This window comes from Nuphar pumila, chromosome 2 (genome assembly GCF_984573655.1).
Source record: "Nuphar pumila chromosome 2, dmNupPumi1.hap1.1, whole genome shotgun sequence".
Lineage (NCBI taxonomy): Eukaryota > Viridiplantae > Streptophyta > Magnoliopsida > Nymphaeales > Nymphaeaceae > Nuphar > Nuphar pumila.
Genome location: NC_143250.1, coordinates 7,844,688 through 7,868,119, shown reverse-complemented (window position 1 = coordinate 7,868,119; position 23,432 = coordinate 7,844,688). Strand labels below are relative to the sequence as shown.

Genomic DNA, 23,432 nt, shown 5'->3' with positions numbered 1-23,432 from the left:
ACATTTTGTATAAGCAAACTAACTAGATATACTAGCAATCTAGGACCTAAGCATTGTGATGTAATCTTAAGGGTCTTGAAATACCTTAAAGGAATATTGGATTATGAGTTATTCTATGCAACAGAATTTGCTAACCTTGAGAGATATAGTATTGTAAATTAGAATTCGAATATGTATGATTTTATATCCATAGGCGGATGGATCTTTACCCTTGGTTCTAAGGCAATATCCTGGACGTTCAAAAAGCAAACCATCATAAATCAATCCGCTATGAAGAGTAAGCTTATAGCACTATTATCTGCTAGTATGGAAGGTGAATGGTTGAGAAATATTTTGATTGAGATTCCATTGGATAGCAAATATTGCCTTTAGCAATTCATTTTGATGGAGACGCTGCTGTATAAAGTATGAAGTAATATATATACAATATAAAATATAGACATATAAGTGTAAAACACAATATTGTGAATAATTTACTCAAGTAAACAGTAATTTTAATAAAATATATGAAATCTTGTTAAAATATGGCAGATTCACTTATGAAAGGCCTTTAAAAAAAATAATAAAAATACATATGAGAGAATATGATTAATACCTGCTAAAGAAATTACCTATGATGGAAACTCAACCAAGTGAATTAGGTCAATTGAGTTTTTGGTTTAATGAAAAAAATAAGTCACTAGAGTAATTGGGTGAGCACTAAAAAATATACGAAGATAGAGTGTACTCATTCTGATGTAAATGCTTGAAAACTTTAATATGAAGATGAGTCTTGCGACTCTTAATGAGATCTGTGTGCTAAATTGGCTAAAGTGGTTTAAATAGGTTTTCACTTTTAAGAGACTCACCTATATGAGTATGAAGGTATGGGTCATCTTCTAAGAGATTAAGGTTGTGTCTAAAGCACTTATAAAGTGAAATACTATATAGAACACTAAATATATGCAGCTTTTATATATTGGTAACACATATAGTTACCTAAAAAGAATATGTGTGTGAATGAACCTACTTAGTTTCTGAGATTGTTTGAATCGTATTCACACTATGTGAAAGTTCAAACTCAAAAATGTGTTTTTATTTATGCATATGACTTTCACAAATAACTTCATATTTTTCTTTTTATAATTTTCTATCTACGTAAGAGATTGTTATTATTTAGCTCAAAATTATATCATTTTTTAACCAATGTCTTTGGCAAAATATTTTCTTCGTTGCTTAGTCTTTTTAGAATATTTTTTGGAGAAAAAATCTCATTTTATAAAAAGTGTTTAGTTTTACATTTAACATCATTGGAAAAACTCTGAGATTAAAATGTAGAGAGTTGGCTTAGAAGGCAAAGCCCTCGAGGCGCTTATCAATTTAAGCTTTAAATGTTAAAGTTTAGATGGAATTTGACTTGGATTTGAATTCGTATTCGGATTTAGCTTTGGCTTTGGACTTGAACTCGGATTCAACTTGGCTCGGCTTGGTTCGGTCTACACTGGTTTTGATTTGACTAAACTTTTTTTAATTTTTGACTCATTGTGAAGGTGTGGGTCGCCTTCTATGAGATTACAATGCCAAACTCACCATGTAAATATGATCTAATGCCTTTTTTTAGTAGAAAACAAGTTTTGAATAGTGTGAATGTCACCTATATGCTGGCTTTTCAAGATCTTTAAAAAATAGACAGCTCACAGTGTACCAAAATTTCAAGACCTAAAAAACCTTATTTTTGTGTTCAGAAAACTTGATCCAAAGCATGGTTTCTATCAAATAAAATATGTTGAATGCATCTATGAAGTCTGACTGAGAAGATATAACTTACACATGGTTTCTACTAGGTGGCAGTAGGTGCTCCCGGAGCATTACTAATCATCTTTATGTGCTCATAATCTGCAAGATAAAGCTGAAGCAATCTGCGTGTCAGAGAGGCCCAAACTGCACTACTTCAGTGCATCATTTTACTTTCAGAAAGTACCATGTGCAAAGTGCAAACCCTTGAATAGACGAGAAAAGTGGAGAACAGATTTAGAAAACTCCTTTCCAACTCACAGATTTTATTTTCAGCCTTTGGTAGATATCCAAACCAGAGCAATTCAAATGTCAGCTACTTTTTTGAAATATCCTGATTTTATCTTGAGATTTTCCAAAACCAATATAATCCCAGAAATGGGCTATGACTTTAAAATATCACGTTTTTATATACTTTATATTTTTAATCTTTTTCTTATATTTTATCATATAATTTTAAATTTTAAATATATTTTTAAAATTAAAATATATCAGTATTTAATAAGATTTTCAAGAGAAATAAAACAATTTTTTAAATTTATCCTGATTTTGAAAAGAAAATGCTGATGATGAGACCTGTTCCCGATCATTTCAAATACCAATATAAAGAACGTAGAATTTAGGTGGCCTGGCACTCAAAATCTAATGCCGAAGGGAACTTCAGAAATGCCCAATTAGGTTGGGAAAGAGATTTTCATGAAAGTTTGTATTATTTTTTTGGCGCCAATGAGATAAAAATCAAACTTTTTTCTATTTATTTTTAGGAGATGAAACGTTTTATTAACAAATTAAAAGAAGAAAAACACTAGAGGACTAGGTCCACGAGTTGCAGGTCCTCAGCAGAATGAAAAGCTTAGGGCAGTTTACGAACAGCGGTTTAACCCAATCAACTTGGGATGAAGACCATTTGAAAAGCTCAGGGTAATTTTTTTTTAAATCATGGAGGGTAATGTTAGGTAACCTCGTGGGTAAGTAAAAAAAAATGTAATATTTCATCTTTTATCTTTTTAAAAACTGACCCCCCAGAGACAAGATGTGCATGTCTACTTTAGTGGAGACCGACCCTTGACCATGTCTCGCCAACACGTTGGAATTTCTGATGGGGTGTTTGTTACTCTCAGCCAAAAGAAGCATCTTCCCTTTGAGAGTGCCACATTCTATGAAAAGTGATTCATCATGGAGACTGACCATGTCTCGTCAAATTGTGTTTCATACCACCTCCTGAGGGTTAAAACTCGACGCCCTACAATGCACCATATTTTCAACTTCAAAATAATAATATTTTAACATTCAATCTGATTTTGATCCTATTAAACCATATTAAAGACATTCATGCAATTACATTCAGTTAAAACATTCTACCCGTGAGTTCCAACTTGTGGGAATCCTTTACCTTCAAGGTTAGACACTTAGACCTTGTTTGTTTTATGCAATTTTCACCAGAATGCTAAGTTGGTGACCTGATGTAATCCTCATCCACCAAGAATGAAACAAACATCAAACCATCATGGCAAGTTATCGCCCCCAATTTTTTCCATCACCAAGGCATTGCAAGTGATATCCACAAAGAACCAACATTAGTCAAATACACCAATCAATGTATGGTAAGCAATCCACGTGTTACAGTAAGAAACAAAATTATAATGAGATGGCATCAAGAGCAACCCAACAGCAATAACAGGCTAGAAATGAAATGCTTCAGTAATTAAACAAGATTAGAATCTATTAACTCGACCAGAACAGAATATATCATCTCGAACATGCTTAAAGTATAACAAAAGGAACTACAAGGGAGAAACATCTTGGCCCCTATTTTTCAGGCTAACCAGCAGGTGCAGGCTTCTGTTTCTTGGGCATCCTGTAACCACCAACCACACAGGCATGGTCTCGCTCAAAGGGCTCAAGTGTAACCTGCTCCGAGGGCTTGAACTGGTCTCCCTGCAGCCTTTTCACCTCTTGTGCAAAAACAGCCTCTGCTGGGACAGTAGAGTCAATGCAGTTTGCCTGAAAACAGAAAGCATGTCACACACACACACACACACACACACACAGAGGGAGGGAGAGAAAATGTGTGTTAGAGTGCAGATTTGCTAGTATCCTACAACGGCATGCTTGGTTTGAAACAATGTCATAAATTGTCGTTTGGCAGGAAAAGATGATCCTCCTAATTAATCTTATACCTGTCATGAAAACAAACTCCAGCTATCCTAGAAAATTCCAATTCCCACAAGCAAATTTCCTAACAGAACCAGAAATTCATAGAAAATGATGCAAATCTTTAAAGAAAACAGATCCCAATATCAGAATCACTCCACGGAATTACCAACACAGAAGACGTTGCTTTTAGTCACTGAGCTTGAGAGTGCCTAAAAGCAACGTTTTCAAATACAATGTGGGTCATCTGGTTAGGTTTTCAAGATAGAAATATCTTGGTGTGCATCACAAGAAAATTTGGCAAACAGCTACATAGAAGAAAATTGAAGATAACAAGGAAATCAAGCCCAACCTACTAAAACTCAAAATCATCTACACCCAGAATGAAAAGGATGAGATCTGACCAAGAAATTCACAAACTGCACAAGGTAAAATTACTTGGATTTCAGAATCAGTTTCTCTATGCACATGAGATAAGAACTCTAGTTTCTTCAAGCACAGTCACTGCTATTCAGTCCAGTGTAATGCTATGCATATCCTGAGAGTGGATTTCAAAAGCCATGTCGGGCAGATTTGGAAGCAAGAAAACTTCTCATAAAATTTTGCCTACGAAATGTTTTGATATCATAATCTTTCAAAATAAAAATTCACTTGTGTGCATGAGAAAAATAAAATAAAAAATTTAGAAAAATGAGAGAGAGGAGGAGGGTGGTGGTGAAGCAGCTCCTCCACCATGGCTGCTGCACACCATCTGAGGCCTGGAGAAGGCTCCGTGGTGGAGGTGGTGCTGGTGGTAACTGGTACCCTTCCAAAATAGGAAGACTTGTGGGTGGGTGAGTGGCAAGAAGATGAAGATGAGAGAGAGAGAGACCCAAATGGCGGTGGTGGTGGTGGTGGTGGTGGTGGTGAGAAGGTGGGTGGTGGTGGTGGTGGTGGTGAGATGGTGGAAAGGAGGGTCTCAAACAAAGGAGAGGAAGAGGGTTTTGTTGAACCCTCCACAAAAGTGAGATGGTGGGTGGTGGTGGTGAGAAAGAGAGGGCCCACAAAATTTACCTGTAAACATTCCTCCACCCCCCCTGGAGGAATGTTTCCTATCAAAGTATTTACCTTTTAGAAAAGCTCTCAGAGAGAAATTTCCTTTCGTTTGGGTGGGAAAATCCGTACAAACTTTACATTTTGCATCACTTTTCCTACATCTTTCCCACTTTCAAATGTGACCTTCATGGTGCAATATTAAAATATGTATCACCTGGTATAAAATTATTGGGATATTTGTCAAGAAAACACCCATATTCTATAGAAAGAGCTTCATTAAATGATCAACAATGCAGTTAGAAGTGGGAACCCTTGATCATCGAGGAAAAATACATGAAAGTAGATGTCGTCCACAGAATGCCCAGTTAGAAGACAGCAGAGGCACCCTTACCAAATAGCATTTAAAGCATCCAATATAACATCAAAATGCATCCAGTCATCCAGCTCTGTATCAGCATGGAAGTGGTTTATCTAGGAAAATGCTGCTATGCAGTTTTCGATGTTTTACACATATGTAAAGAATGGGCACTAATTGTATTCCCACTAGACCAAGAAAAGCAATAAAATCAATTTTCTCAGATATATACCTTTATAGATATCACAAAATGTCCACCGTTTTTCAAAAAATATGATGCATTCAACCCCAAAATGCGAGCCTGCATAACACAAAGGGACAGATAAAGCAGAAATAACAAAAATAATATTGGTATAAGAAACTAAGCAGTGGTCATCATTTAGAGAGAATAACTGCATGTAATACGGAAAGAATTCAACTTCTGAAATTTCAACAGTTAAAAGAATCATGCTTCACCACATGGATGGTAACTGAAATCAAATAACTAGTCAATGGAATTAATAATACTGCTATATGAATTAAATTCACAGATTGAAAAGATCAACATAGAATACCACACGTATTCCCAGCAGTGCAGCCACCAAGACACACAAACAAGAACATTAGAACAAAGATTTCAGTTTGACGCCGAATGGAAATGAAAAAAATGACCTGTTGCTTTGATGCTCCACACAGTTCTGATATCCAAATTCGTTCACAGAAAACATAAGCCATGATGCTATTTTACTAACAAAACCAAGTGACACAATGAGTTGTTCACTAAATAAATCTTTTTCTACGAACCATGATCAGTAAATAACAAGTGTCATATAAATAAACTAATTACTGTGAATTGGATGTAAGGCTTGCAAGCATGCACATAATGCCTGAAAGCATGCAAGTAGTCAATTCCAAAGATTCCTAGTTTTCCCGGTGAAACTAAGACAAGGCATAAACCATCCTCATTTGTCCTTAGTAACTTGCAAACAAGCATTTCATGTTATATAAACAACTGTCTTCATAAGCAAGCAGATGACACACAACTTTGCTCATATAGTCATTTAGGCCATAAAAGACAGTAACTGACAACGGATAATAGTACAAGTTACCAACATCAAGTTTCCTTTCTACAGTTGAAACTACTGAAACACACAACATTAACATGGTGTAAGTTTGCATCAGAAAAGTCGAATAGCATCATCCAATAGTGTCCTGAAGGGGAATCCGAGTATTTCATCATATGCTTAGCAGAAAAACAAGGATAAAAAAAAGACAAAAACCAAAAGTAAATATTTGCTTGATTATCAAATCTAAAAGTGGAAGACAAGAAAAAACAGGACTTCACAAAAAACTGGCATGTGATGGAAAGAGGCTGCCTGTCAATAACATTTTCACTTTTTCATGTATTACAGGATTTGTTTAAAATGATTAAAAATATATAATTACAAGGCAACAAAATATTTGCAATTTTGCATCAGAGACTCGAATTACATCATCCGAGATGTCTTGAAGGGGAATCCGAGTTAACTCATCACATGCACTTGACAGTAAAAATAGTGAAATATATATAAAAACAAAAATGGAAAAAAAAAGTTGAAAAGGATTTTAACTTTTCATAATATGCACTACCTAAATACGGGAAAGGAATAAAGAATCCCTTCACAAAAATGCAAATGAAAACATTAAAGAGCTAGAGGAACCTTAAATGTAAAATATCACATATTAATGTATGCCTATATGAAAAGGTAAATAATTCATATTCACAAATACATCTATTGAAATACCACGGCTGTGACAATCTCTTAGAAGATTCTAAAAGAAACTTGTTTTTCTTTGAGGAATTGAAAAAATCTTGGCAATTTATGGAAGGAAAAAACTGGAAATTTTGGAAATTGGGAATACAACATAACAATACACAATTTAAAAAAAAGAACATTACAACATAGCAAGAAGTTGAAATGGAATAACTTGTGCAATGCAAAATATAAACATTGTGAGGGACTAGGAAATAATCAAGCATCACGTCCATCATAATGAAGCAATTTCAATACACACACGACACATACCCATATGCACATGCTCACACACACACCCCAAAAAATGCACATATACACATATTTATGTAGAGGACAAGACACAGCATGCAGCATCCTCATCAATGGGCATCCATCTCAGCCTTATTGATATGGAGGTTTGGTTACTGACTTACTCGTGAGGGCAGATAAACCGTCCATGACCCAGCAACCTTAGGATACACCACCTCTTAGAAGATTCTAAAAGAAACTTGTTTTTCTTTGAGGAATTGAAAAAATCTTGGCAATTTATGGAAGGAAAAAACTGGAAATTTTGGAAATTAGGAAAACAACATAACAATACACAATTTAAAAAAAAGAACATTACAACATAGCAAGAAGTTGAAATGGAATAACTTGTGCAATGCAAAATATAAACAGTGTGAGGGACTAGGAAATAATCAAGCATCGCGTCCATCATAATGAAGCAATTTCAATACACACACACACACACACGACACATACCCATATGCACATGCTCACACCCCCCCCCCAAAAAATGCACGTATACACATATTTATGTAGAGGACAAGACACAGCATGCAGCATCCCCATCAATGGGCATCCATCTCAGCCTTATTGATATGGAGGTTTAGTTACTGGCTTACTGGTGAGGGCAGATAAACCATCCATGACCCAGCAACCTTAGGATACACCACCTCTTGTGGGAAATGTTTTTAAGTTTTATATTATAAAAAAGATCCACATTGACCTTCTCTGTTAGTGTAACTCGCTAAAACAATTAAACCAACCATGGGCACGAGAGAAGACGAGATTTTGTGTTTTTTAGCCTAGAAAAGTCTAAGGATTCAAGGCCATGAAAATTTTAAAGAAAAAAGAATAAATAAAAGGAAAATGTGAAACATGAAGAAAACAAAGTGATCATAGATCTCCTCTTCATTTTTTTTTATTATTATTATTATTATTACTACTACTACTACTATAGATTTCTTTTGACCTTTTCAATGAAAGAAACAGGGAGGTCGAGATGGATGGCCCTTCATAGCAAGTTTGCATGCAGGTCGTCTGTGTGTGTGTGCCTCTGTTTAAATGTGATGTCATAACCATCAAAAGCACCTCCAGTATATGCTACTTGAACACTATTTAGTACGCATACAAGGGAATACTGAGGGCCTACATGAACAAGAATCTACCCACAACCAGCCCAAAATGACTGACTAAAACAAGATTATACAAAGATGCAAAACATGCACAAGTCTTCAATATAAGCATTGTAATAGTGAAACTTTTTAAAATGAGTTCAAGAGCTCGACTGAAACTACATCAAGGAGTGAGTTGAATCAGAGTATCATGGTATATAGCCCAAATGAAAACTATGCAACATGCTTGCCCAAAAAAAATGGATGCAAATGATACTCGAGCAGCAGACACACATACCTGATCAGGCTGAGCAACATCAGAAAATATGACATCAACCATCCCAACCAACATACGGTACTTTGCAGGATGCCTGGCATCCTCAATGATAGGTACAACATTGGGGCGTTTTGCCGCCATGTTTACCAAATCTCTTCCGCTTCTATGCGAAAATTCAACTGCATAAACCACACCAGTCTATCCAATCCAATTGCAGCAGAAAAAGAACAAACAAAGGGTAAGGAAACATCAGAACACATATGGGCACTGTAATACGAGCAAGATAGCAAAAATAAATATGAAAGCTGTAATCAGATTCAGACTCAATACTACAAGAGGGTAACGTCCACACTAACTTGGTGAGAATATCGATAATGTTGATGACCAAACCCCACCAAATTCAAATGGGCTATTCAACTTGATTCACTTGCACAAGCCCCAGAAATATGTAGACTTGAGGCTTAAATTCAAGCACTCACATTCAATAATTCCAACTCCCATTTGAATTGCCAACTGGGAAAAGTATGCGAGGAAAGGAGTGTTTAACATCATCACGAACTTACCGGTCCAACTAGATCTGATACATGAGACACTGTGGTTCCCGAAGCAGCTCCTAGGTAAAGAACACGAGATCCAGGACCCTAACAACAACGAACAGAAAATCAATAAAATGTTAAAAAATCATGAGTCTGAGAGGAAGACACCCACAAACCTGAGGCACTAACATGAAGAAAAATGCATAAAAGAAAAAGGCATAAAATGGAAAGGAAATCCTCGCAAAACAATGACTTACCATATATATATTGTCCACGCCGCCAAGAATTGCCGCGGCCAGCTTCGATCGAAACGGATTCCAAACTCTGTATTCCACCTTCGTGCCGTCTTCATTCTGGACATTCAAAACGCAACTATGGCGATGAGTTATTCAATATGCTTCACACCCAAGCACTAAAAAATAATGAAATTAAGTTAGGCATCACATTTCTTGCTCAGCATTGGGAATGCCTCAAACCTAAAGCAAACCCATTTACCATCTTCACTCAAACAACCACAAAAAAAAAATAGTTTGCCTAAAGAAATCGAGAAAAGCGGGTTTTTTCACCTGAACGGAAATCCGTTTTTCGCCGTAGACGGATTCTCCCGGAACCAGGTTCTTGGTAACGAGGGCGTCTTCTTTCCCTTTCGCCACGAAAACTCCTTCATGTCTGTGCGGCTCGATCACCACCCTGCTCCCACCCTTCATTCCACCACCACCACGTCCACGTCCCCTTCCTCCACCCCTTCCTCCACCTCTTCCGCCTGCACCAAACCTTCCCCCACCTCTTCCGCCTTCACCAAACCTTCCTCCACCTCTTCCGCCTGCACCAAACCTTCCTCCACCTCTTCCGCGGCCACCGTCGCCGCGCCCTCGTCCTCCATCTCCGCCCCTTCCTCCTCTACCTTCACCCCAGGCAAAAGAATACCCAAATGAAAATCAGGATTAGATATCCAGAAATCCGGCCTTTTACACAAACGATTAAGCAGAAAATCGCGAAATACGCAGATTGTTTGGATATATCCCGATCGAACCAAGAAAAAGAAGAAGAAGAAGAAAGAGTTTACCTCTCGGGGGCCTCATGCTGAGAGAAGAAGAGATTGTGCGATGGGACGGACAACGGGTGAAAGCGTCTTCGTTTTAGGGTTTTAGAGTTTTTCATATATAGGCGCGCGCGTTAGCTGAAAAGGAGGGATTTAGGGTTTTAAGAGAATTTTACCGTACTAGCCCTGCTCTTTACGAAAAAATATTTCAATGGTTTTGAGACTTTTAGGTAATGGGATTAGGGTTTTAGGGTTTTTTTTTTTTTTTATACGCAAGCTGGAGTTGGGTAGAACCCCAATCCGTTACCATTGGGTTTTGAACTTGCAACCTTCAACACAAGTTGACGTGCACTAACAGCTCCTACAGCAGAGCCGCCTCTATTGGCATTTAGGGTTTTAGTTGTTACCAAGGTAGCCCCATGCTTCCGTTTTCCGTAATAAAATTACTTTAGTTTAGTAAACTATTATTCTCAACGGTAAAGCTGCACAGTGTAACCAACGGGATGCTCCGCTTGTCTGGTAGGAGGCAGCTAGTGCACGCACCTCGTGTTGGGGCGTTGCAGGTTCAAAACCCAATGGTATAGTTGTATAACTGGGTTGTATAACTGGTAGGGTCTGCCTAACCCCAGCTTGCCTTTCAAAAATATAAAAGTGAGCCCAGCTAGCTTGAGCTCAGCCCGTTTAAGCTTTGACTCAAAACCGTTCAAGTAAATAAATGAGTCTAACTCGGTATACATAAACAAGCAGAGCGTGATCAAACTATCAAGCTAGTTGAAGTTCGATTAGCTTGATTAAGCTCAATTCATGTGATTGTATAAGGCAATTAGTTCAAGTATATGTGTTAAGTTTGTTGATTAAACAACAACAACCAAAAAAAAGTCTTACCTTGGTGGTAAAGGCGCTTGCCTTGTAGAGAAGAGTATGTGGGTGGAGCCCACCCCTTCTTTGTTCTTCTCAAATGCTATTTAGAAAAATATGTTGAGCTCCAGCCGAGCCAAGCTTAGCTCGAGCTCCTTTCAAGATGATCTTAGACCGGTGATCTCACCGAGCTTGAACAGTTCTTTTCTTTTAGTGAACCAAGCTGAGCTAGGCCAAACTCGGCTCATGTGCAACACTATTGAAGGATAGTTATGAATGGGTTAGGGGTGTCAACAGGGATGGAGCCGAAATTCTAACCTAGGGTGGGAACAAATGCAAAGTAAAAAAAAATATAAAGAATAATTACTAATAAATTATATTAACTTATGAATTAAAAAAATAAATAAAAACTCTAATCCTACAAGCTTCATATATTATTCATTTATGCTAACAGATAAAAAAAAACCTAATATTCTAACCAAAATCAAATTAAGTAATATTCATGGATTCATGCATAATGCTGATTAGAAAAAAATAAAATAAAACCCTAAAACCACAACTAAACATTTATGACATTCTAAAAATAATAAATCAAAATTCTAATTGTCGAGCGAGTACAGTCAAAGTTCACCTAGACCGAGTCTGGTTAAGTGAGGAAGTTGCTCTCTCTCTTGGTCTAGGCAAAACCAGACCGAGTTTGATAAAAGTTTGTGCGAGATAGAGAGCAGTCGTTCTCAGTCTTGGTCTGCAAACAGACTAGCTCAGTCTGGGTGAAACCAGACCGAGTCTGGTCAAGTTGGGGAGAAACAGAGAGTGGACGCTCTTTGTTTCGATCAGTCAAAAAATATATATAATAATATATATAAAAACATATATAGAAAATCTAATATCACAAACTAATCCAAACAAACCAGTTCTGGGTTTGGGTCCAGTTGGGTCCAAAACAAATCTGGATCAAGGTTGGGTCCATTTAAAGTGGGTATGGTCCAGTTTGTATCAAACTGGTTGGGACCCCGTTTGATTAACTTGAGTATAAAACAAAGACTGGATCTCTGCCTCGGGTTCAGTTTGGATCCAAACCATACTAAATTGGATTTGGATCCAATCTATGTAATTAGAGAGAATCAGAAACTGAACCCATTTAAGTTCAGTTTGGGTTAGACCCAGACCAAGCTAGGTCTCGGTTAAGTTTAATGAAGTCAAACAAAAAAATGTATGTGTGTGAATTCAGGGTTGGGATTTAAACACCCAATTTCTCATGTATAGGGAACTACCCCTAACAATTAAGTCACCATTGCTTAGTTGATTATGAGTAGCAAACAAATTTTATATATATATATATATATACATATTTTGGGTTTTACTTGTAAGATATAAATCCATGTCAGATATGATTCAGAATAGAGAATCAAACCTAGAGGGTCAGGTGGATCCCTTGTAATTTTGTTATCCAGATCCAAACCCGCTTAAGAGATAAAAATGATCATTTTGCCCTAGTTTTTGCCAACTTCAGTAAAATGGGCATAACTCTTCACCGTGAACTCAAAATCAAGTGAGGTTTAGTGCATTGAAATCGGCACTCAGAGAGAACCTGTCTTGTCTGTTTTTATGACCAAACACACAACACAAAAAATGATGTCTGACAGACTATATTCATGAGTAGTAGTTTGGTAATTTTATAAATAAAAAAATATTGCTTTGATCAATTCAGTGAATCTTTATGTACTAAACAGATCCGACTACTCATATGAGTGACTCGACTACAGGGTGAGGGTTCGATTCTTGCATTCAAGATAAAAGAACGTTTGCAAATAACTCTCTAAATAATAAAATACAGTCTTTGTATATCAATGCATCTTGTTATGGATATGTTTTGTTATGCGTATGCAGATTGCTTCACGTTTGTTATTAGATTGATTGAATGCATGCTTAGGAATTTTTTTATTTTTTTATTTTTTGCTTTTAAAAAGATGCATGTGTATTATGTTCATATTAAATATTATTCTACTACTTTGTCAAATCATGAAAATGTTGGTATATGATTTATGCCATGAATGTATTTATTGTGGAAACAAGAATAATAGTTTGACACATATAATATGTTGTGGGAAAGAGGAATGCTAGGCTTTGAGAAAGGGAGGTAAAGTTCTAGAATAATGATAAATTAAGTCCAATGTATATCAGACCCTCTAAAATTTTAAAGAAGATAGGCTCTACTACCTACAGATTGGCATTACCTCCATCATTGTCAAGGATGTATAATGTGCTCCATGTATCTATAATGCAAAAATATGTGTCAGATACCTTGCACATATTGGATATGGTGGAGTTAGTACTAGACATCTAAGATGACATGAGTACTAGTGAAGAGTCCGTTAAAATTTTGGACTCGAAGGAACAATGATTAAAGAAGAAAGTCACATTATTGGTGCTAGTTGGATGAAAACATCACAACAAGATTGAGGTCACTTAGGAGCACGAGTCAGACATCCGTGTTCAATTGTTACATATGTTTTCATGTAAGATTCAAAATGAATCTTCTTTTAAAGGAGGTGAAATTGTAAAATTGTGAGTGTCTCTTCTCCTTCTTCACTTATTCATATGTGACAAGAGGGAGAGACCCCCACTTTAATAGAGAGTAATTGGTAATAACTTTATTTTCTTCCTCATGTATGAAGAAGTAGGGAGGAGAGGGGAGACCTCCATTATGAGGGGAGAGGTGAGAGAGACCCTCATCGACCTTTATATAAACCCATGAGCCTCTCTCACCCTCTCCATTTTTCTAAAAGAGGGAGAGGTGTGAGATAAAAGGAAGGAGAGAGAGAGAGTTTGGGGGAGGTCGAAGCACCAAGGGAGAGCGACCAATAGGTAAGCTACCCTCCTTTCTCAATTCTATTTGAATAAATAGAGAGAGGGCGAGAGAGGAGGAGGGCACAACACCCTTCGTCTCACCTTCGGCATTGTCGACACCATCATGAAAAATGGTTGGGCACCCTCTGTTCCAACCACTGACAACCTCATGATTGTTAGCGATGGCACTAAGAGGAAGAGTAGGGCACAGTGAGAGGGGGTGGGGGAACAGAGAGTGGCCCTCTGTCCATACCGGCCACTATGGAGAAGAGAAGGGGGGGAGAGACAATGTTGTTGTAAAGAGGAGGATCGAGGCAAGGGGGGGAGAGACAATGTCGTTGTAAAGAGGAGGATCGAGGCAAGGGGGGGAGGTGTTGCCTCAGCCATCGACAACATGGGGTTGCTGGTGACATTCAGCCAAGAAAAAAGGGAGTGAGAGGCCATGGGTAGAGGTTGAGGCCTCCGTCTTGGCATGCAAACAAACAAACTCGGTCTGGGCTCTTTGTCTCGTTTTGCAAATAGATCGACTCAATCTGAGTGAAACGAGACTGTGTCTGATCAAAGTTTTGGGCAAGAGCGAGAGCAGTCGCTCTTTGTCTCAATTCGCAGATGGATCAACTTGATCTGGATGAAACTAGACCAAGTCTGGTCTATCTGTCTCGGTCTGTCATCTTTGATCAGTTTGACTCAGTCTGTATGGAACCAAACCGAGTTTGTTCAAGAAAAATAAAATAAAATAAAATATATATAATAATAAAATAATAAATATATATAGTTATATATATAAACATATATGGAAAACTGAGATAGTGACCACCTCAATTTTTTATCACAAACTGATCCAAACAGACTGGATCTAGATCCAATTTGATTAACCTGTGTATAGAACAGAGACTAGATCTTTGTCTCGATTCCAGATTAGATTGGATCTAGATCCAATCCATGTAATTAGAAAGAAAATCAGGGGGTGAACCCATTAGGTTCAGTTTGGGCTAGACTTAGACTAAGCTAGGTCTGAGTTAGGTTCAATGAATTTAAACAGAAAAAAAATGTGTGTATGTGTAAGGGTGAGGTTGAGGTTGAGATTTGAATCTACAACATCTAACATGAAGGAAACTACCCCTTACTAATAGGCCATGATAACTTAGTTGGTTATGAGTAGCAAACAAATTACATATATACATGTTTTGGGTTTTACTTGTAGGATGCAGATTTCGGTTGGATCTGATCCATAATAGAAAATAAGACTCGAATGGTTGGGTGGATCCCTCACAATTCTATTATATAGATCCAGACCTGCTTGAGATTTTAAATAACCGTTTTGCCCTAGTTTTTGCCTACTTCAGTAAAATAAGCACAACTCTTCACCTCACCTCGAACTCAGAATCGGGTAAGGTTTAGTGCATTGATACAGGGACACAAGGAGGAATCTGTCTATTCTATATTGATGACTAAAAACACCACAAATATGAGGTCTAACGGACGATATTAGAGAGGGGTAGTTTGGTAATTTTATAAATAAAAGAAATATCGGTTTGGTAAATTCAGTGAATCTTGTGTACTGAACAGATCTAACTACTCATATGAGAGACTCGACTGCAGAGTAAGGGTTTGATTCTTGCATTCAAGATAAGAGAACATTTACAAATAACTCCCTAGATAATAAAGTATAATTTTTTGTATAAATGCATCTTGTTATGGATAGATGTTGTGATGCGTATGTAGTATGCTTCACATTTGTGATTAAATTTGACTAAATGCATGCTTAGGAATATATATTTTGTGGCTTTTAAAAAAATGCATATGAATTATGATTCATATTACATGTTATCTTAATACTTTGTCAAATTCAAGAAAATGTTATGATTCATGTCATGAATCCACTTATTGTGGAAACAAGGATAATGGTTTGACACATGTAATATGTTATGAGAAAGAGGAATGCCAGACTTTGAAAAAAGGAGGTAGAGTTCTATATTTCTCATAATATGGCTTACTTTGGGAACATCATGCTTATACATTGGGAGGGGTATTTTAATGTTGTGGCATGATTAATTGATTTTGTATCTCTATAATGAATTGTTATCCCTAAACTTAATATTTTTTCAATGTGATTATATGCTGAAAACTAGTTAGTGAATGTGCATTTAAAATGATATAATACACTAACACTGAGAAATAAAAGGAAATTAAAAAAATAATGCATCTAGGATAACAACACAAAGAAAGATAAAAACTCTATCATGAAGGACATGGTGTAGGGCTTTGTTAGAGATGTGTGTGTCTCATTTGTGCTTGGTATCTTGAGGAGTTCCTAGGTTACCCTTGGGAATAAAAATATTGCCTATTAGACACATGTAAGAAGTAGCATGAACTATAAACCTTAGGAGAATGTATAGCTCTCTAGACACCTTGAGGGCAGATATAACTTTTCGGGCTCTTCGGCTAGCTACCGACAGGCATATTGAGCTCTTCAATTTGTAACCGGTAAGTAAAACTGCAGTGATTGAATGTTTACAATCTGAATCAGTTTTGATTATGTTGTTGGTAGAGTAGTTAATATGTCTGAGCAACACTGTAGACTCTGAAGTTGTCTACATGGGTTGCCAAGTCCGATAAATTATTTTTAGAATAGTCGATTAGTGTAGAGGATAACATTGAAAAATTTCTACTATAGAAAAAAGTAAGTAATTGTCTCAAGAAGAGTTAAGAAAAAGGTAAAAAAGGGATAAAATGTGTAAACATGTGTGCTAGTTAGAGAATTAAACTCACCCTACATTACATTTGTAAATGAAACCTTACTGAGTTTTAAACTCACCATCATTTGGTTACAACTGTAAGTATTGTGAGAGGAATGAAGTAATTTGATGGACTTGACTAATGGCGACTTGAAGTGCTTTTTGTTTTATCTCTGTATTTTTATATTTTGGATATGTACTTGGATCTTTATCTTGACAACTTATTTAAGCAACTTTTTATTCGACCCAAAAAACAAAACCGATGTCTGCCTATCGCTGACTCAAGGATCACACTTTTGTCATCTTGCTTTGTTATAGAGATAAATGATTTGGCATTATTGTTAGCATGGATGAGCCTAATGGTTATTTAGACCTTGTTATGACTTGTGTAAAAAATAATTGACTTAGTTTTAAGGTTGTTTGGTATTTTTTTTCTGAAAAGTGACGTCCATGAACTCAGACTCGAGAGGTCCAAGTTTGGGTCATTACAGACCCCTACCCCCCCTTGGTCAGGAGCTGTAATATTTTCTTAAGCCAGAAAACTGCCCATTGCCCATTTCGACTCCACCATAGATCTCAACTACGGTAGGCGTAGGTTGTCATCATCATTCAACTCAAGTGCATAAAGGGAAGCCAATGGATAAAATCATGACCAACAAAAGTATCACAGCTAAAAGGCTTATACCAAAAGAAAATGGGAGGGTATAAATGATTTGGATGGGTATGGATAGGGGTGAAGGTAATTAGATTAGGATGTTAAGAATTAGGGATTGGTTATAGATACTATCTATCAATTTAAATATGATATGATAATATTTCCTTTTATATAATACAAAACTCTCTCTCTATGTTAGCATCTAGACACTATAAACGATCGCCCCCCGTAGTTAAGCCACATGATAAAGGAAAAAAATGCATCAATGTCATGCATAAATGAGTGATCTAAAATAGGTTAGGTGGGTGATGGAGCTAGATAAAAAAAAAATCCTAATGCATATATTCAAAGAAAGACAATTACAAAATTACTGATATTAGAAGCTTTTGTTTCCTTGAGCTCAAAAGAGCATTTCATCTAGACCTGAGAATCGACAAAATATGTACCAAGATTATCTACAAAAGACAAAAGGCATACAGTTAAGTTTCAAGCAGAAGGCCTTGGAACAAAATTTTGGAACTCGGTCATCCTCTGCAAATACATTGATACCACTTAATGTTAAAGCCATCCATTTTCTTAAACCAGTCAAATTAGCATAATTTCAGAACTAAAGAGTAAATTAGCACTCCGATCATCCAGAAGCATTCCACCAACTTCCGTAGAAATTCAATTCTGGGCAAGCTTCCCATGCTTCCTCTCTATCTTCAAGAGCAGTCCATAATGATCACTCGGCAAGACTGGGAGCACGAGATTCTGCACAGTATTTTTCACTTTCTTCTCCTTGCAGTATGATAGGCCCGGTATTGCTTCCTTCCCAATCATATCAACGCTGGCTATCTGGAAATCAGTCAAGTTGCAGAGAAAACGGTCCAACCGCTTTTGCAATGTTCTGTTACCTGACAACATCTGATTAGCTTTTGTATCATACGTCCAACCATTTTCTTTTGGCCTAAGCTCAAACCAAGCATCAACCCACCCATCAAATAATGGAAAGCCGCCATCTAACTTGTCATCCCAATTCATGTCACCACAGAATATGACATTGGGAAAAGCCTTAAGTTGTTGTATAGATTCCTTTGCCTGAGCCACACGCTCTTTGCTGTACATTTGATCCCATCTTGGGGGTGCAGGGCAAGGGCTTTCAAGGTGACTGGTAGCAACTACCAACTGCTTCCCCATACCAACATCAATGTCCGCCAAGCAGAGTTCCCTTCCCATTATGGAATTGTGGAATGGGTTGCGCTGAAAGCCTCTTACTAATAACTTGCTCAACTGAAATGCGTGAAAGCATATCAGTTGCATACCATTTACATGTGAACTTTTAAGAAATAATAAGTGTTGCCAATTGCAAATACAGGACATATATCCAATAAAAAACACACGACGTATAAAAAAAATGATGCATCCATCATGTAGAACAAAAACGCGTGGAAAACAAGCAAACCTTTCTGGATGTTTGAGGGCAAATCTCCAATCAACATGCACAATTTCTTACTCTGGATTCACATGCAAACTTTCACAGTACAAAGGGTTCTCTCAATTAATAAAATTTAACACGGTAATCAAATGGATCTGCACATAACTAAGGACAAGAACTATGTTACTTGATCGTGTCTGCTTATAATAGAACCATTTAGGTAGTCAGGCCCAAAATCTATAGATACCAGAAAGATATACACCAACTGATCAGCTATACGCTAAACGGCAAATAACCCCTGTAGTCATGTCAATATATCAGAAACTCTTTAGGTAAAGGGCTTCAAAATCATTGATTGATATTGAAAGATTCACACCAACTGCTACACTAGATAAACAAATCTGTAGTCATGTCAATATATCCAACTGCTTAAGTTTAACTTCAGCAATTTACATTAATAAGTTAAACTATAGTCTATAGTGAGGTACATGTAAGTATGACAGCTGGAACCATAATCCTGAACAACAAAAACTCAACAGTGCACACTAAAGTGTTCACGGTTGGTATACACTTGGAAATAAAAAGAGCTGTAAAGTGTAAAACAACCCAAGCAGTTGGACGAGAGAGAGAGGGAGAAAGGCATTTTTTTCCAAAAAATTTCTTTTTCTCCTCACCTGCATGCAAAAGTAAGGCCTACTAGAAGCCAAACTATCTGAGACTGAACAGTGGTATGCACTCCACCAACTTGATCCCTTAAAAATTTCGTATATGCTAGGTGTGACTTCCTGCAGTGTCCGCCATAAGAATGTAACAAGATTCAAAATGCAGGCTAAATAATAAGGCACAAGTTCATGAGTGAGCAAGCACGTTTCTGTGTCAGCATGCATCCATGTGTGTGTGTGTGTGTGTGTGTGTGTGTGAGAGAGAGAGAGAGAGAGAGAGAGACCTGGAAACAAATGACATGTGGATCATGCTGTTTGATAAGTACTCCAAGTGCTTTCATCCTCTCATTTAACTCTAGATCCTCCCTGAACCAAACATTGTAGGTCAAGATTTTCAATGTCTCCTGCTCTGGACATGGTTCAGGAAGGCCTGTCAGGGGAAGCACATTATTTACCGATGAGAAAGCAGAATTCTCAGTTAAAGAAAAGTGAGAAAGCAGCATCATCACTTGAAAGAAAAAGGGAAAGTAGAAAAGTATACCAACAAAAGGAAAATCAAGTCAAATAGATGTTCAAATGCTTAAAACAGAAAGTATCCTATAACTTAATTGTGGTCTTAGAGTTAAGAATGTTTTTTCCTGATTGAAACAGATGGTAACTAGTGCCAAAAAAGTAAGAAACTTAGATACCAGAAAAGAAAAAAAATCATGTAAATGATATTAAAGGTATCATGTATTTTCAAAATATAAAATTTTTAAATATATTGCGATATTTTCATGATAATATCACGATATTATCAGTTCTTTTGCATTTTTATTGATTTTCTACATCTTAAATATGTCTTTCTTTCTTTTATAATTTTCATGTATTTCTGTTATTATATGTGTATTTTATTGTCTAAACATGTGATTTTCTTACTTATTTTTGTTACTTTCATATTTTCAAAATTTTTTAAGCCCCAAGATTTTCCCTTAGATATATCAACCTAACTTATATTATCGAGATAAATTGCCTAACTGAGTTACAGCTGAGACCAATATTTGTGACTGTGGTTGTAACACATGCAGATTCATTCTTCAGAACATCTAACTCACATACTAATGATGATTAGCTACATTCACACTCGTACAACATTATTTCACTTTTTCTTTTAACAAGAAAGCTGAATGTTTTCCAAAATGATCTTGTCTACAAGTATGTGTTTGTGAACAATTAATTGGAGAAAGAATGAAAAAATGCCATTTAAGTGAGGAGGAATACCTATCATTAGATGAAAGTTGCAGCATACATTTGGTTCAGAAATGATGCTGATTCCATAAGCGTCCTTTCTGGCAGTCTTATGTCACATAGATGTTCCATTTCTACTCCCATATCCCATATCAATCTCCTGCTATACTAGTCATATTGGAAGACTTCATCAAAATAGTTGCAGCTACGATCTACAGCTGTATCCACATAACATAGCTGACCTTCGAAGCACTTGGGCATACACAAAGAAGCATGGTTTTAAAACTCGTTGACTCGTCACTCGGCTCGTCCTTGAATGACCTGTGACTTGGCCGGGTCATGTTAACTTTATATTTTATATAAAATATATAAATATATGTATATATTATGTATATTTTATAATATATTGTCAATATATTATATATAATATACATTATATGATATTTTTATAATATATTTAATGTATATTTTTATTAATATATAATCATATTTTTATATATAATATATTATATATGAATATATATGCATGACTCGCCCATGACTCGTCCATGACTCGCTGACTCATCCATAACTCGGCTGACTCGCCCCATGACTCGGTTGACTTGTCCATGACTCGGCCGGGTTTTGTTCAAAACGAGTTTGTACTCCTTTTTGACTCAGTGACTGGGTGATCCGGGCCGAGTCAACTGAGTCTGACCCGGGGAGTTTTTAAACTATACAAAGAAGTATTAGAAGAGATGAAGAGTGCCACATCCCTTGCATGAATTTGATACTACCTGATTATAACCATGGCAGTTCTCTCTCTCTCTCTCTCTCTCTCTCTGTGTGTGTGTGTGTGTGTGTTCTTTTTGTCTGTATAACTTATATTGCAACACTAATGGCCTAAGTTTGAGTGGTAGATACCTAGCTATGGCATTATTTTTAATATCAAAACGGAGGATAAGATTGAGTTATACAACCACATACAGGCTTCAGCCCTAGGCTTATAAATTTCAGTTAGCATGGCAAACTAGTAACCTGTAAAGAACATGACCAGCTCAAAACTCCAAGTAACTCCCCCGTTTTTCAATTGCAATTGCTGAATTGATTTAGATTTATCACAGGCATCCACTTCTGCGCAATAACAATCAAGAATGCCATCATTGTTATTTTTATCAATTGTTAATTTATAAATAATGCAAGAGACCCCGCATACTGGGCCATGAACACCAAGAAATTAAGATTACACTACAAAAAGTCATACTTTGAATAGGACTACTGTTTGAATTCATTGCATCAACAAAACTCTACTTCTAAGCATGTTGGAAGCGCTAAGTGGTATCGAAAAAAAAGAAAAGAAAAGAACAAAGGAATAAGACAGAGGGTTTTAGGTGGTTAGGCACGGTGGCCTACATCCACGGTAGGAGAGGAAGACCTCTTATTAGGCAATGGCCAAGCAAAGCATGGGGTACATCACGTTCCCAAGGGGATGCAAATATATATGGATGGGACCCTTTTTGCACATCCATATCAAGGAGACACACTAAAACCCAAGCATCACATGGGCATCCCCCAAGGAGTCACACAAGAAACTAAGCAACACATGGGGAAGAGATAACATGCACGCAAGGGATTCTATGCTAAAAGGCCACTCTCCTATTTGTAATTATAAAAGCTGATGACATTCACGTGTTCCTACCATCCTTTCCCAATTAACTGCATTTATCATCCAATTAACAATGTATGATTTATATGTTACTTTGGGTATCAAAATTAGCTCTGCAAATTTAACAGAACAAGACCAATCTGGCAAACCCAATTCACCTCTATGATAAAAGACCATAAGAGTGAGCAAGGCTTGCAAAACGAAGGATCTTTGAACAATCCAGAAACAAAATCAGGATCCCCAAGAAAGCTTCATGAAATACAAGAACCAAAAAGGAAAATTAAAAAAGATCATCAGCCCTCACCAACAGATCGGTCCGGCTTGTAGGCTTCCGTCCTCGCCCGTTTCTCGGCGTGAAGCTTCCGCAGCAGCTCGTTGTTAGGGTGCCTGATCGAACCCGACGTCTCCAAATCCCCCGCCCCTCCGCTTAGATCCCCGGCCGGCTGCTTCGGTTCCCGCAAGCGATCGCAGCGCTGCAAGGGACGAAACACCGCCCCGACGGAGGCGTCCAGTTCGTCCCCATCATCGTCCAGAAGCGAGATCATCGTTTCGATCTTCGGGGCGGTGCAGATTCCGCACCTGGCAACGCGCAGAGGGTTGAGGAAGGTGCAGGCCTTGCATGACCATTGAGACGATGGTGGTGGTGATGAAGATGATGGGAGGTTGGTTTTGGAGGGGGGAGGGAAGGGCTTGGGAGCCAGGCAGACCTCACAGGCCGATTTCTGGGAGGAAGGATTGAGGAAGGTGCATCTGGAGCAGGGCCATTCCATCATGGTGTGCACTAGTGATGGGGAAGGGATGAAGAAGGCACAGGGAACCCACCATTTAAATATGGGGAGCCATCTCACTGTAGGGAATTGCTGCAGTCTTAAAAAGACTCAAATCCGCTATGGTGCTATGGGGAGGAGACTGTGTGTACCAAAATATCTCCGATACTTTGAAATTATCTTCTTTTGCACGATATTTTCAAAAAGGACGATGCAGTAAAAGTGGGATGTTTTGAACATATCGCCTATTTTGAAAGTATTATATTTTTATCATGATATTAAACGCAATA

At 37.3% G+C, this 23,432-nt stretch overlaps 2 protein-coding genes and 2 non-coding genes across 4 annotated transcripts; all 4 read right to left on the bottom strand.

Moving 5' to 3' along the window:
- Nucleotides 1–3,337: 3,337 nt before the first annotated feature.
- On the bottom strand, nt 3,338–10,473 carry LOC149844634 (rRNA 2'-O-methyltransferase fibrillarin 1-like). The gene is made up of 7 exons (XM_089994987.1): nt 10,348–10,473; nt 9,848–10,185; nt 9,539–9,634; nt 9,309–9,386; nt 8,767–8,943; nt 5,550–5,618; nt 3,338–3,777 (listed from the first exon to the last, which is right to left on the bottom strand). The coding sequence occupies exons 1-7, from the start codon at nt 10,361–10,363 to the stop codon at nt 3,595–3,597; spliced, it is 957 nt and encodes a 318-aa protein (XP_089851113.1). The 5' UTR covers nt 10,364–10,473; the 3' UTR covers nt 3,338–3,594.
- Nucleotides 6,471–6,542, bottom strand: LOC149844636 (small nucleolar RNA snoR60). Its single transcript, XR_016430659.1, has one exon. It is a non-coding gene; the product is annotated as a small nucleolar RNA snoR60 (small nucleolar RNA).
- LOC149844635 (small nucleolar RNA snoR60) lies at nt 6,767–6,837 on the bottom strand. The gene has a single exon (XR_016430658.1). It is a non-coding gene; the product is annotated as a small nucleolar RNA snoR60 (small nucleolar RNA).
- A 7,327-nt stretch (nt 10,474–17,800) lies between the features above and the next one.
- LOC149844633 (uncharacterized) lies at nt 17,801–23,215 on the bottom strand. The gene is made up of 4 exons (XM_089997280.1): nt 22,680–23,215; nt 19,788–19,933; nt 19,516–19,626; nt 17,801–18,696 (listed from the first exon to the last, which is right to left on the bottom strand). The coding sequence occupies exons 1-4, from the start codon at nt 23,146–23,148 to the stop codon at nt 18,091–18,093; spliced, it is 1,332 nt and encodes a 443-aa protein (XP_089853406.1). The 5' UTR covers nt 23,149–23,215; the 3' UTR covers nt 17,801–18,090.
- Between the last annotated feature and the right edge of the window lie 217 nt (nt 23,216–23,432).

What these genes read in the sequence shown, in the direction of transcription:
- LOC149844634 (XM_089994987.1), bottom strand. An exon ending in GCGTGGACAATATATATATG is followed by an intron (nt 9,387 to 9,538) that starts GTAAGTCATTGT and finishes CGTTGTTGTTAG; the next exon opens with GGTCCTGGATCTCGTGTTCT. An exon ending in ATGTTGCTCAGCCTGATCAG is followed by an intron (nt 5,619 to 8,766) that starts GTATGTGTGTCT and finishes TGTGTTATGCAG; the next exon opens with GCTCGCATTTTGGGGTTGAA.
- LOC149844633 (XM_089997280.1), bottom strand. Translation starts at nt 23,148, where the DNA reads ATGATGGAATGGCCCTGCTCCAGATGCACCTTCCTCAATCCTTCCTCC. An exon ending in CAAGCCGGACCGATCTGTTG is followed by an intron (nt 19,934 to 22,679) that starts GTGAGGGCTGAT and finishes TTCCCCTGACAG; the next exon opens with GCCTTCCTGAACCATGTCCA. An exon ending in GGCCTTACTTTTGCATGCAG is followed by an intron (nt 18,697 to 19,515) that starts GTGAGGAGAAAA and finishes CACGCATTTCAG; the next exon opens with TTGAGCAAGTTATTAGTAAG.